General features: G+C 44.6%; 1 protein-coding gene across 2 annotated transcripts in view; it reads left to right on the top strand.

Moving 5' to 3' along the window:
* Parl (presenilin associated rhomboid like) overlaps nt 1-14,408 on the top strand; it is a 29,403-nt gene extending 14,995 nt beyond the window's left edge. For both annotated transcript variants that reach the window (XM_059277075.1, XM_059277076.1), the window contains 6 exons: nt 3,407-3,502; nt 4,638-4,787; nt 5,817-5,887; nt 9,709-9,810; nt 9,931-10,028; nt 14,146-14,408. In XM_059277075.1, coding sequence (XP_059133058.1) covers nt 3,407-3,502; nt 4,638-4,787; nt 5,817-5,887; nt 9,709-9,810; nt 9,931-10,028; nt 14,146-14,257 — 629 coding nt within the window. In that variant the 3' untranslated portion in view covers nt 14,258-14,408. The remainder of the gene's footprint in view (nt 1-3,406; nt 3,503-4,637; nt 4,788-5,816; nt 5,888-9,708; nt 9,811-9,930; nt 10,029-14,145) is intronic.

Genomic DNA, 14,408 nt, shown 5'->3' with positions numbered 1-14,408 from the left:
TTTGGTGCCTGTCCTTGAACTCACAGAGATCCGCCTGGCTTTGCCTCCCGAGTGCTGGGATTAATAGCGTGTGCCACCACCACCTGGTCTGGTTGTAGAATTTTGAAGAAACTGCAACAGAGGCATTTTGAGGCTGGATCACCTGGGCTACTTGTCTTCATTGGTGTCTGGTCCTTTTGTTCTTTAAACCCACAAACTTTTTTTTTTTTTTTTTGGTTTTTCGAGACAGGGTTTCTCTGTGTAGCTTTGCGCCTTTTCTGGGACTCACTTGGTAGTCCAGGCTGGCCTCGAACTCACAGAGATCCGCCTGGCTCTGCCTCCCGAGTGCTGGGATTAAAGGCGTGCGCCACCACCGCCCGGCTAAACCCACAAACTTTTAAAGCTAACAGATATATCTGTAGTAACATAAGTATGGAATGTGCAGTGTGCACAAGTCAGCTAACGATGATTTTTGTTTATTTGTTTGTTTTATGTTTGAACAGGGAAAAGGCATCTGTTAACTTTATAAGTTTCTTTGGACTGTATAACCAAACCTCTATCCATGTCATATAAAAGGATGGCTTGCAATAAAAGTCATGAGGACTCTGTAGTCAGCAAGATTGATCATGTCTCATCCAGTCTCAGAGCTGTTCCCATGTCAAGGCATCAGCTTATATATCACCTGTTTTGTAGTTTTTCTTGTTTTATTTTTCATGTCTGTAGCCAAGATTTTCAGAAGGTCTCCTGATCAAATCTGGTCTTAATTTTGACGAAATCCATAGCTTTTTGTTTCCTGTTGAAACAAAGCAAACCTTTTCCCCCAATGCAATGTATTTTCTGACTTCCATTCTGAAGTTAAGACATTCTCTGGTGATATTTTATTTGTGCTGAAATGACATATTTTACTTGTGTGTTAATAAAGTTTGCCTGGAGATCAGAGGTCATAGTGAGCCATAAACAGAAGTCAGGTGGTGGTTGCACTCTCTTAATCTGATCACATGGCAGGCAGTCTCTGTGTGGTCAAGGACACAGTCAAGCTGGTGACACATGCCTTTAATCCCAGTACCAACCATAGAGACCTGGAGGTCTGTATAGACAAGCAGTGACAAGGAAGTGGTGTGGCTGGGCTTAGAGCCAATGAGAAGGCAGAACAGGAAGGCAATAAAGGCATAGGTTAGACAGGAAGAATCTCTCTTGGGAAGCTACAGTGATGTGGTAAGCTAAGGTTAGTCGGTGGCTATTTGCTATTTCTCTGATCTCTTCAGCTATTACCCCTTTATTTGGCTCTGTGTTTCTTATTTAATAAGACTGTTTAGAAATTCATCTACAATTCTCAAAATAGCATTTTGAGCAGTTTCCATAATCCAGTGTTTCTCAGCAACTATAGTTTTTTTGTTTATCAGCATTTCAAAAATTTAAAGTCAACAAAGCACCAGACAGGATCCAGACACCCTATGTATTTTCCATCATGTTGTGGCTTTTTCCTTTTATATTACTTTACTCTCTCTTTAAAGAGTTTATTATTTTTAAACTTTTTTTTATGACTGTTTATACTCATTTTTTTTCTTTAGCATCTAAGTACATTTATAAGCATACTATGTCTGTTCAGAGGTTTTCTCAATCTGCACCTAACTTTTTAAGCACCTGCAGCTGCACACTAGTACAATGTTCTGACCGTGTGAGCCGAACCTTAAAATGCCAGGCGGATGGTCTGCCTCTGCCTACTTTGAGTCTGTGAATCATGGAGCCTCATGTCTGTGAGCCCTGGCCTGGAGCTAGTCCATCTGCCCCAGGGCTGGGAAGTTTCTGGGTCCATGCTGTGGTAGGCGTTTCTGCCTAGTCTCCTTCCACCAAGTGGCGACTGTCAGCTACTCATAAACCCCATTCAGATGCTCGGTATCAGAGTCTCTTAAAAGAGTCTCTGTAAGCCACAAGCACTGAGCCTGCTCACTATTTTTTTTTTTCCTCAGCTTTTTCAGGCCCTGTATGGATTTACGTGCCCCACATTGTATGCTAATTGTAACAAGCTTTTTAAAATGTCATCAGACTTTCTTTTGTGGGACCTCCAGTTCCCCAATAACAAACAACATGGAGACTTAATATTAATTATGGAAACTTGGCCTTAGCTTATGCTTTTATCCAAGTAGTTCTTATAACTTAAATTAACCTGTCTCTATTAATTATATTCTACCACATGACTCAGTTACCTCTGGTTTGTGCCTTATGTCCAACTTCTTCAGAGTCTCTGATGAAATGCACCCACCTAGGTTCCTCCCCCTCTTCCTCTCTCTCCCTGGAAATCCTGCCTATCCTTTCCTGCCTAGCCACTGGCCATTCAGCTCTTTGTTAAACCAATCAGAAAGCACCTTAGGCAGAGACACATCTTTACAGTGTACACAAATATTCTGCACCACAACCCCAAGAAGAGTACTTCTCCTCTCCAGCTTTCAGGGGCTCCTGTTAGGCTTTCACTAGGTGTGGTTTGAGTGTGAAATGTCATTCATGGGTTCATGTGTTTGGTCCCAAGCAGGCGGTTGTGCTATAGGGAGGTTAGGGAACCTTTCAGAGGTGGGGCATGGCTAGAGGAAGTGGTCCCTTGGGGTGGGCATTGCCTCCCTATTTTGTGTTTGTCCCCCAGTAGTTTGTGATTCTCCTGCCTCTGTTTCTGGGTTGGCCATTATCAAACAATAATTACGAATCTGATTATTTATTGAGCAGAGTAAACTGTTCTGAAGGAGAACAATATTGATCTGGGTGAAGAAAGTTCCTGGGCTGGGGAAATGACTGTGTAAAGATGATAGCCTCAGCTGGGTGTGGTGGGGCGCACCTGTAATCCCAGCACTCAGGAGGCAGAGGCAGGAGGATCTCTGTGAGTGGAGGCCAGCCTGGTCTACAGAGTGAGTTCCAGATCAATCAGGGCTACACAGAGAAACCTTGTCTGAGAAAATGGGGGACGCTAACCTCCCAGTTAGCCCCCCTGAACCTGACAACCTGAGTCGGTCCTCAGGACCAGGGAAAATGTGTGAGAGGCTGGGTGTGTCTGCACTCCACAAGGTGGGGCTGGAGACAGGTAAGCTCCTGAAGCTGGCTGGTCAGCCAGCCCGGATTCCCAACACCACCGCAGAAGCGATAGCAATCCTGGGGCGGCAAGGAAGGCAAGAGCGACCCCGAAAGTTGTGTGTGTCAGCCTACCGTAAATAAGACCTTTAAAAAAGGTAGCCAGTTCTTAGAGCATTTGCAGCTTTCCACAAAACCTCTGATTTACCCTTTTGACACTTTGAAGGCATTGGCATGGTTTGTGTTCCTCAGTCTACCATCCCTTACCAAATACACAGTCCACTCATGCACCTGTGGCAGGGGAACATCAGGTGGACGGGATCGGACTTTCTCGGCTCTTATTTTAATGTCCTTCAATTCTGTGTTGTAGGCATCATAGCTGCAAATGCTCTAGTATTCTGCCTATGGAGGGTGCCATCGCTGCATCGAACCATGATCAGATATTTTACATCCAACCCAGCATCAAGTAAGTCTAACTTGTGTGAATTTATGTTGAGATAGAAGTAATATGGAAAATAGGCTTTATATTCATCAGAATGTTACAAGAATGAGTTATTTGTCAGTAATTATACACAAATACAGAGGTAAAGCCCGTAAGCTCCTTGAGGACAAGAACTTTGTCTCCCCTTTGCTGTAATCCCCAGAGGCCTGAAAGGTACTTTACACATAGTAGGTGCTTTTCTTTTTTAAGATCTGGACCAGGCATGATGGAACAACCCTTAATCTCAGCACTCAGAAAGCAGAGGCAAGGGGATCTCTGAGTTTGAGGCCAGCCTGGTCTACATAGAGAGTTCTGGGAAATCCAGGGCTACATAGTGAGAAGAAAAAAGTGTCCAAAAAAAAGAAATTCGATCTGGGGCTGGAGAGATGGCCCAGCAGTCGAGAGCACTGGCTGCTTTCCCAGAGGACGCAGGTTTGATTCCCAGCACCCACATGATGTCTCCTAGCTGCCTGTAACCTCAATTCCAGGGTATTCATTGCCCTCTTGTGGCCACCTTGGGCACCAGACACACAGATATACAGGCAGGCAAGCAAAGTACCCATACAGTTAAATTAAAAAAACAAAATAAAAATAAAAATTTTAAATTAAGATCTAAAATCACTGCAGGCTTATTCTTTGAGGAAAATATTATATGTAATTTTGTGTTTGTAATTGAAATAATTTTCTCATACTTTAGTGATAAAGACAAATTGCTTTGAATGTTCACTGGCTGCTTACTAAGGAGAAACATTTGTTAAGGTAGTTTTTATCCTTTGAAAATGCTCTGTTAAGGGCTGGAGAGATGGCTCAGATTAAGAGCACTGGCTGCCCTTCCAGAGGTCCTGAGTTCAATTCCCAGCAACCACGTGGTGGCTCATAACCATCTATAATAAGATCTGGCTCCCTATTGTGGCCTGCAGGCATACATGCAGACAGAACACTGCATACATAATAAATAAATAAATCTTTTTAAAAATGCTCTGTTAAACAGTCTTATTTAAACTTTTAACCGATTGTTTTGGATTCTTAGGTTTGGCTTAATAACAATAATGAGACAAGCTTAAAGTGAAAACCTTAGTGCCCTAGCTTGCATGTTACCAGATTCTTTGTTCTCTTGCAGAGGTTCTTTGTTCTCCAATGTTGCTGTCAACGTTCAGTCATTTCTCCCTATTCCACATGGCAGCAAACATGTATGTTTTGTGGAGCTTCTCATCCAGTATCGTGAACATTCTGGGTCAAGAGCAGTTTGTGGCAGTGTACCTGTCTGCAGGTAATGCTCACTCTGAGAACGTTGGATTATAAGCCTCACTTCTCTGCAGAAGGGACAGAGGAATGATTATAGTGATATTCTGGACACAGCAGATACTCAGGATGGATTTGTTTATCAAGTTGTGTGTAGAGAAGGGCATCACAGACAAATGGAATTGTTCCTTCCCTGCTTCTCATCTGATAGTTCCCAATTATTACTTGGGGATGCTTGGTTTAAATTAGCGAGCAGACATTCAGGAAGAGAGTACTGCTTAAACATCACATTTTTATCTCCCTGGGCCCTGGTTTTGTAGTTCAGATCAGCCATCTTCTAGATGATGGTCTCCAGACCTCCCAGCTATCTTAGCCATCTGTCTCGTTTGTTGTAGTGGGAAAATGAGAACTGAGAGGTAAAGTGGACACCATATGTCACTCAGTAAGTTGTGTATGGGGTCTTGGAAAGGACACCGCATTCAGGACATTGCCCTATAAATTAGCTGAAGTGATAGTAGGGTGAGGTTCATATGACGACCTTAGATTGATCCAGATAGAAACCTTACACTATTGCTGAGCATAGCATGTAAGCCCAACACTCAGGAGGCTGAGACAGGAGGATAGCAGGTTTGAGGCCACCCTGGACTACAAAGCAGTATACCATCTAAAGAAGAGAGGCGAACCAGTCACTAAAACTGTGGAGTGGAGACGACAATACAGACACGAAGGGCTGGGAGCGGAGGGCCGTGCTAGAGGGCTGGCCTGGTGTGCAGAGGGCCGTGGTAGAGGGCTGGCCTGGTGTGCAGAGGGCCGTGGTAGAGGGCTGGCCTGGTGTGCAGAGGGCCGTGCTAGAGGGCTGGCCTGGTGTGCAGAGGGCCGTGCTAGAGGGCTGGCCTGGTGTGCAGAGGGCCGTGCTAGAGGGCTGGCCTGGTGTGCAGAGGGCCGTGCTAGAGGGCTGGCCTGGTGTGCAGAGGGCCCTGGCTCAGTCACCAGTACATCTGAAGGGAAAAACAGCACCTTTTGTACTGAAACTGTTGACATGTGCCTTATTTCATAGGTGTTATTTCCAATTTTGTCAGTTATGTGTGTAAAGTTGCCACAGGAAGATATGGACCTTCACTTGGTGCAGTAAGTATTTCTTTTTCTTTCTTTTTTAAAGTATATCTAATATAAATGTTTTCTGATCTAATTTTAAATTTCACTGAGGAGTGATTATGTTTATAAGAAAGTTGCAAATGAATACAGCTTCCATATACTCTCAGCCTGCGTTTGCCTTACGTCTTACAGACTCAGTGTAACAGTAAAAACAAGTAAATTGACATGGAAACAATTCCTTTGACACATCTTTGTCAAACTTAGAATGCACACATTTGTAAAACTGAAGTTTTCAGACTGCAGATTTTCTACCTTATACTTGTTGGTTGTGTGTGCTGCGTGGGTGCTTTGGGACTTGTGTGTGGAGGACAGAGTACAGCTTGGTGGACCAGTTCTTTCCTTCTTTTTTTGTTTTGTTTGTCTTTTTGAGATGGTCTGACTGTATGTCCCTGGCTGGCCTGGAACTCAAGAGATCCGCCTGCCTCTGTCTCCTGAGTGCTGGGATTAAAGGTGGGCGCTGCCGTACGTGGCCTGTCTCTGTAGGTTTCAAATATTGGTCGTTTGCATGTACTTGCTGGAATATAGTACATATTGGGAAGAGTATGTGAGAATAATGAGAGCCCCCTCTAGGATTAGATAATTCTCATTACACATTTAAGTCTGCTACTATGTTAGAGTGTTCACTGGGCAGACACTACCTAGATACAGTCACTGGGCCAGACATGGTGGCACATGCCTTTAAGACCAGCACTCAGGTTGCAGAGGACATGGATCTCTGTGGGTTCCAGGCCAACCTGGTCTACATAGAGAGTTCCAGGTCAGCAAGGGCTACATGCTGAGACCCTGTCTCAAGCAACAAAACAAACCAACAGATGCTGTGGACATTTTGTGTACAGCCCCTTGTGTGGACATGTGCTTTCATTCTTAGTGTCAAATGACCAGATCATATGGTACAGATGTTACTGTTTAAGAACTACAGACTGTAGCACATCGACCAGCAGTGTTCTGTCCTTTCCTGCCAGCAGAACGTGAGAGTCCCCGTCTCCACGGCTTCACCCGCTCACGGCTGTGGCCTGGTTGGGACTTTTGTTTTTCCCAACAGCTAGTGATGTTGATGATCTCGTGTTTGTTCCTTGTGCATCATCTTTGAATTATCCTTGCTCATTAACATCTTTATTGAACTTGTCAAATATTCTTGATATATTTTGGAAGCAGGTGCTTTGTTAGGTTGTTGTTTGAAACATACTCAGGTAGCTAAGGCTGACCTTGAGCTCCTCATCCCACTCCCTGTACTGCCCAAGTGCTGGGATTGTAGGCATGTGCCACCTTGCCTGGCTTTTATCAGAATTTTAACCAGCAAACATTTGTTTATTTGTCATTTCTTGGAACAATTTCTTTCAAAGAGTATGCTTTTAATTTGCACCAACTTTAATGTCATTAGAGCTCACTTTTGATGTTGCAGTGAGGAAAGTTTTGTCTGACCGAATCACAAAGATTTTACCCCTATGATTTGCTTTATTTATTTAATTCTATGTTTCATTTTAAACCATTTTAAATCTTAGTGCAGGGCTGGAGAGATGGCTCAGAGATTAAGAGCACTGGCTGCTCTTCCAGAGGTCCTGAGTTCAATTCCCAGCACCCACGTGGTGGCTCACAACCATCTGTAATGAGATCTGGTGCCCTCTTCTGGCCTGCAGGCAAACACACAGGCAGAACACTGTATACGTAATAAATAAACATAAATAAATAAATAAATCTTAAAAACAATGTTAGAATTTTAGCACAGATCCACTAGCTCTTAACACTTTGCCATATATCATTTCCTCTCTGACTACACTTATTTTTTCAGAATCATTTGAGCAGGTTTCTTTTGTTTTCTGTCTTTTCTTGTGTGTATATACAAAAGAGAGACACAGACAGACACAGTGCACCAGTGCACACACGTGCTGTGGTGTGCACACACGCGCTGTGGTGTACATATGCAGGTCAAAGGACGACTTTTGGGCTTGGCTCTCTCCTGCTTTGGGTTCTGGGGACTAGATTCAGGCATCAGGTTTGGTGTCAAATGCTTTCTATGTGTTGAGCTACCATCCTCAAGACCAGCTGTCTTATATTGTGTCTCTTTCTTCCTAGATACTTCAGCATATATTTCCTAGAAACACAAATATCTTTACATATCCCACAGCGCCGCTTTTAAATAGCTACATTAAACTTTATAATCCATATAAAATCCAGGTATGGAAGTTGTTCCAGTAATGTTTCCCCGAAACTCACGTGTTGCATTTAGTTCTGATTTTCTGGGCTTCTAAAAGCTGCCTCCTTTCCACAGGTCATCTTTATTTTTCAGACAGTACAGGGTGGCTGTTGTGGATTTGTCTTTTTCCTCAAGACTCAGTCAGCTTGTGTGGCTGGGTGGGAGTGTTAGATAGATAGATCAGTGGTGTCCTCAGGTACTAGGACCACAGGGACATGGTGTCTGTTTGTCCCTTTCTGTGGTGAACGTCTTAGCTGTTGTGTAGTTTCTATACTACAGCTTTCTTTTAAAATTAATGTGTAAGATGTGAGAAGACGTTTTAGACTGTGTAAATACCATGTCCATCAACCTCCCCTGGCATGCGTTCCACTGGGTGTAGACTCTGTTGTTTTAGCTGGAGTTGGTTTTCACTGTATTCTTATGCAAAGGTAACATGCATATCCTCATAGCTAGTGTCTTCTGTAAGCACACCTCCCTTACCACACTGGGATCAGCACTGACATAGCACACTTGGCCAGAGTTGGTGGTTTCCGTGCGGTCCTTTTTGTGTGCTGGAATGTTACACTGAAGATTCCTGAAGTCTGTCACAATGTATCTTCCTGACCTAGTACTTGAGATGAATGACCGGGAAGCACTTTGTAGAGTTTCCCTCATGGAGATAACTAAGATTTGTTCTCAATAAATTATTCCTTTCACAGACAGTTTTGTCTCAGCTGTGACCTTTGTTAGAAAAAGACTAGGTTGCCATGCTGTGTTTTCTCCTGTTTCTCCTCTGCACCTCACACTTGGATGCTTTGCAGTCCTCTGCCAGGCTGTGCAGTTCACGTCCAGCCTTGGTTCTGCTGTGCTGCTCTGCAGGACGCTCTTCCTGTGTCCCCTCATTGCCCTGAGCCTGGGTTTCCATGTGCTGCCATGGCACACAGTACCTCCCTTCCCATCTCAGAATTACTCATTTTTCTTAGTTGTCTTTCCTACCACGGGGTAAGGTCCATGAAGGTGTGGCCTGTCTGTTCACCTCTGTGTCTCTAGTATGTAATAGCATGTCTACTGTGTTGGAGTCAGATAGTTGAATGAATGTGTGTCATGAGAGTTAATATAAACAAGGAATTGTGATCGTGTTCTTGAGATGTTCCACCATTCAGAAGAATTAGGATTGTGATAGCGTTAAAAGGTTTGATAAATTGGTGTATTCCAGAAAAACACCTCACAGCCATTATAAATTTAAATTGTAAGAAAAAATTGCCCATAGCTCATTCCAGCCAGTTAGAGAGCTGTTAGACAGCCTCGCTTAGGTGCGTGGCGTATGTAATGCTCTCCTTGGAGCGCATTCATGTGCTTATTGTGATACCGTTAAGTTCTCCATGGTGGTAGTGCAGTCTGTTACCTGGGATTATTTGCAGCCTTGTGTGACAGCCTGGCACATCCCTTCCCCTGACACTGTGCACATTCACAGTGGAAAGTGGTAAGATCTGAGCCCTCCAGACGGGGAGTGCATCGGCCTGCACAGAGCCTGGGCATCACAGAGCCTGGGCATCACAGAGCCTGGGCAGCCCGTGCCCCCCGGTCTGCTGTCCTCACCGCCGTGTGTATTACCTTGCAGTCAGGAGCAATCATGACTGTGCTTGCAGCAGTCTGCACCAAGATCCCAGACGGGAGGCTCGCCATCATCTTCCTCCCGGTCTTCACCTTCACAGCAGGCAATGTAAGTACCTGTGGAAGAAGTCTGGCCGGAGCAGTGTTCAACAGTGACTGAACTCTTGCCCTTAAATTGGAAATGGGCATCAAAATTGTACCGTTTCTCTTTTCTCTCCCTGGCTTCTAGGCCTTAAAAGCCATCATTGCCATGGATACCGCTGGGATGATCCTGGGATGGAAATTTTTTGATCATGCAGCACATCTTGGGGGAGCTCTCTTTGGAATGTAAGTTTGAGCATAATCAGGTGCTGAGCTGTTTGCTGCCCCCCGCCCCCTCCCGTGTTCCTGGTGTACAGAGCTGGTGCAGCCATTGTTCTCCCTGCACTGCGCGTGTGGGAGAGCACCGTATGTCTAGGTAGGGGCTGGTGTGGACCGTGTTCCAGGGACGATGGTACCCGACGCCTGCTGCATGTAAGTACCAAGCTCATTACCTTGGTTCCTGTTTAATGAAGGAAACTGAGTCCCAGGAGTAACTGATGGCTTTGAGTAGAGCGGAGACGTCAATCCAAACCCTCAGCTTCTGTTTGCAGCACAGCCACTGAGCACACTGAGTGTGTGCTCACACGCACTGTTGAACTTGAGGAAATTGGGTTTGCCTGAATTTAGACAGAATAGAGCCTGTCTAAGTGAAGCGGTGCTGCCCTAGGTGGAGCTGAGCGCTGCTGTGCCGTTTATGATGTCCATGGTGGTTAAAGCATGGCACACGCGCGTTCTAGCTCTAATGATCACAGCACATTACAGACAGTCTGAGACACAGAGACTTAGGAAATTAGCTCTGCTTTGTGAACTCTAAATTCATCTGTACTTTCCGTGTGTTCTCAGAGCATCTCTTCCCCTGGCGGGTTTTTATTGTTCTAAACATTACCTTTCTTTTATTCTGAAAATAATTGGTCAAATATACTTTACAGTCCTGGATCTGAGAAGCAAAGGCATCCTTTCTCCTCACTGTTCTAATTTCAACTCTTTACACGTACTGGATCTCATTCATGTCCAGGACTCATCTTTTTTGTGGTTAGAAAGGATTCAGAAACTTGGGCTATCGAGAAGGCTCAGTGAGTAAGGGTGCTTGCTGCCAAGCTTAATGACCCACATGTAATCTCCAGCATACATGTGGTGGAAGGCGAGAACTGACTCCTGCAAGTTATCCTTTGACCCACACACATGCATGCACATAGCCACACACGTGCATGCACCCACACACTTGAATACACATACCCACATATGTGTACATGCACCCACACAGGTGCATAAACACACATGCACACCCCCCACATGTACACACACACACACACACACACACCCATGCACACACATGTGTATACCCACATGCGTGCACACCCTCACACTGTACCATGGAATTACAACAGAGCTACAGAGCCCGGCTGTGTGACAGCTGATTCTCACAGAACTCTATGATCCAAGGGTTAATTTGACTTCTTAAAACCCTCTGAGACATTCTGTTCTTCAGACAAGAAAACTGCATAAAGAATGGGTAGTTTGAGGCAGTTGTGGCATTGCACTTTTAATCTCAGACCTCAGGAGACAGATGAGGTAGATCTCTATGCGTTTGAGGCCAAAGAGGGGTTCATAGAGAGACCTGTTTCAAACACACACCACATCCCCCTTTACCAAAAAAGAAGGAATGGGTAATTGGCTAAGGTCTCCCAGGCAGTAATTGCAGGGCACTTGCTTGTTTCCCTGCAGCATCAGGAGAGGGGACACTAACCACTGTGTGGTCGGTGGTGACACAGCCAAATGAATGTGCAGGTTCTGAACTCAACCCCTGAAGCAAAACAGTGTCGTCTTCCTAACTTGGGCTGAGCCAGCTCACAGGTTCATTTGTATTCATGAGTATAATGGAGTCGTTGCCTGTCAGACTGAAGTGTTCGGTTCTGCATGAAGTTAGAAGACTCAAAAGATTTGGAAAGATCCTTGGTTCGTGGAGAGTCCTTGGGAAGTGACTCACTTCTAAGGGTTTACATTCGAAGGGGCAGTCCTTTTTCTCTTCTGCATTCATGAGAGAATCTTGTTTAGCTTCAGAGAATTTTGTTACTATGTAGCTCCTGTCTGACCTCTTATTCAGTATCCAGCCCACCCTGGCTGACCTTGAACTTATGGCAGTTCTCCTCTTAGCTTCCTGGGGGCTAGGATTACAGATGTGTACTCTTGTGTCTAGCTTTCATAAGAAGGAATTAAAATTCTGGTATAAGTCAAGCCCTTTACAATAAAAATGCATATTCAGGTATTTTTGACATGTTAAAACTTTATGTTGTTGTATTGGTTCCAATGTAAATCAGTTAGAGGTGTATTTATTTTTATGTGTATCAATGTTTTGCCAACATGTATGTCTGTGTACCACATTCATGGCTGGTGCCCACAGAGGAGGGCAGCAGATCCCCTGGAACTTGAGTTTCACATAGTTGGGAACCACCATGTTGATGCTGGGAGGTGAACCCGGTTCTTTTTTGTTTTGTTTTGTTTTGTTTTGTTTTGTTTTGTTTTTGTTTTTTCGAGACAGGGTTTCTCTGTGTAGCTTTGCGCCTTTCCTGGAACTCACGTGGTAGCCCAGGGTGGCCTCGAACTCACAGAGATCCGCCTGGCTCTGCCTCCCGAGTGCTGGGATTAAAGGTGTGCGCCACCACCGCCCGGCCGTGAACCCGGTTCTTAAAGAGCACCAAGTGCTTTTATCCTCTGAGCCCTTAAATCCCTCCACCCCTTAAATCTTTTATTCCTTTATTCTTTTTGAAACAAGGTCTCCCTATGTAAACGTGGAAGGCCTGGATCTTGATATGTAGACAGGCTGGTAACAAACTCACAGAGATTTACCTGCCTCTGCCTCTACTGTACCTCTGGCCTCTTGCCTCTGTGCCTTTGTCAGGATTAAGAGCATGGCCATCCTGCCCATTCCCTTAAATAATAAAATCAGATATCTAGTAAAAATGAGGTCAATGAAATTTGGAATCTACCCCTTGGAATTTGAAGTCTGCTTGGAGGAATGAGTATGTAAGTCAGGATTTCGAGGGTAGGTACTTTTCTAGACTGCCAGTCTCCCATCAGTCCATGTCTCCTGGAGGTTATGTCCTTTCCCAGGAGAGGTGAAGCTGCCCTAAATGAACCCCACAGCCTGTGCTCAGGTGGTTACGGCATGCCAAGCCAGTTGGCAGAATCACTCAGCACGTGGAGACGTCCTTCATGCTGTTGTGTGCAGTGCTGGAGCCCAGGATCTCAGGTTCCTAGTCAGAGGGTGAGCAAATTAAGGCGTTACACCTTTCTCCTTCACTGCTCATTGCCTTAGGCAGGATTTGGATTGACAGGCCATCCACTGTGTGTAGCTAGTAGAAATGGCAGGAGGTGTATATACCATTATAGTACATGTTAGCAAATCCCACACCTGACATTTCTTCTTCTTATTCATAGAAAAAAAGGGTCAGCGTACCTTTGATCAGACCTTAGTTGACACACAAAGCTGTTTGCATGTTGAACGAATTATTTTCTTGTATACTTGTTCTCCTCTGGTCTGTAATGAGAAAAACAACTGTACATATGGTTGTTTATGCCTCTATTCCTAGCTTTTGGGAGGCAGAATTGTCCTGAGTATCCAGCCAACTTGGGCTACATTGTGAGAACTTGTCTCAAAAATAAATAAGTAAACAAACAAGGAAACATGATGGCTAACTTGCATTGAATAAAAAAGTTACAGTGCAGGGCCTTAGAGGTGGTTCTGTGGGTAAAGGCATTTCCACAAAGCCTCACAAACCTAGTCCCATCCCTGGGACCTGCATGATGTCCTCAGACCTCTACACATACACTGTGGCATTCATGCCTCCTCCCCCAAGACAAATAAAATGTAAAGAAAAATGCTTAAGTAACCATGTAAAGCTGCCACATAGTTCCAAACAGCCAGTGAAGCCCATCCTGCTTTTATCCTCTATACATCATAAATGTTAAAGCTTTATATCAAATTACCTGTCTTACTCAGTTTTGTGGAGTGGCCTTGGCATTTTATTTAAAGTGTCAACTTGTGGCTGAACACCTGGCTCAGAACTTAAGAGCACTGACTGTTCTTGCAGAGGACCTGAGTTCCCAGCACCCACATGGCAGCTCACAGCTGTATGTAACTCCAGTTCCTGAGGATGCAGTGTCCTCTTGCCTCCAGTGCCACTGCACATCCACGGTACACAGAAATTCATGCAGACAAAACAACGACTCGCCTGAAGCAAATACTCTTTTTAGTGAAAACAAATACAGAAAGGAAAGAAAAACTGGTGTCACTTAGTGCTGTGATGGTGGTTGTGTTTCCTTGTCACACCATTTGAACATTGGACCATTTATCTTTCTCCAGATGGTACATCACTTATGGTCATGAACTCATTTGGAAGAACAGGGAGCCTCTAGTGAAAATCTGGCATGAAATAAGGACTAATGGTCCCAAGAAAGGAGGCGGCCCTAAGTGAAGCAGAGCTGGCCGATGTGGTGCATCTGCTCCTGGCTTCCTTGAAGACTCAGCATCCAGCGGCCCCAGTGTTTCAAATGTCCCCAGTACATGTCTCCTTAGAAAATTATGGGAAAGTTGTGGAATAAATGTTTATATCTCTAGTTTGTAAA

Source organism: Peromyscus eremicus, chromosome 12 (genome assembly GCF_949786415.1).
Source record: "Peromyscus eremicus chromosome 12, PerEre_H2_v1, whole genome shotgun sequence".
NCBI lineage: Eukaryota > Metazoa > Chordata > Mammalia > Rodentia > Cricetidae > Peromyscus > Peromyscus eremicus.
Note: the sequence above shows the minus strand (reverse complement) of the source record. Positions and strands in the feature narration are given on the sequence as shown.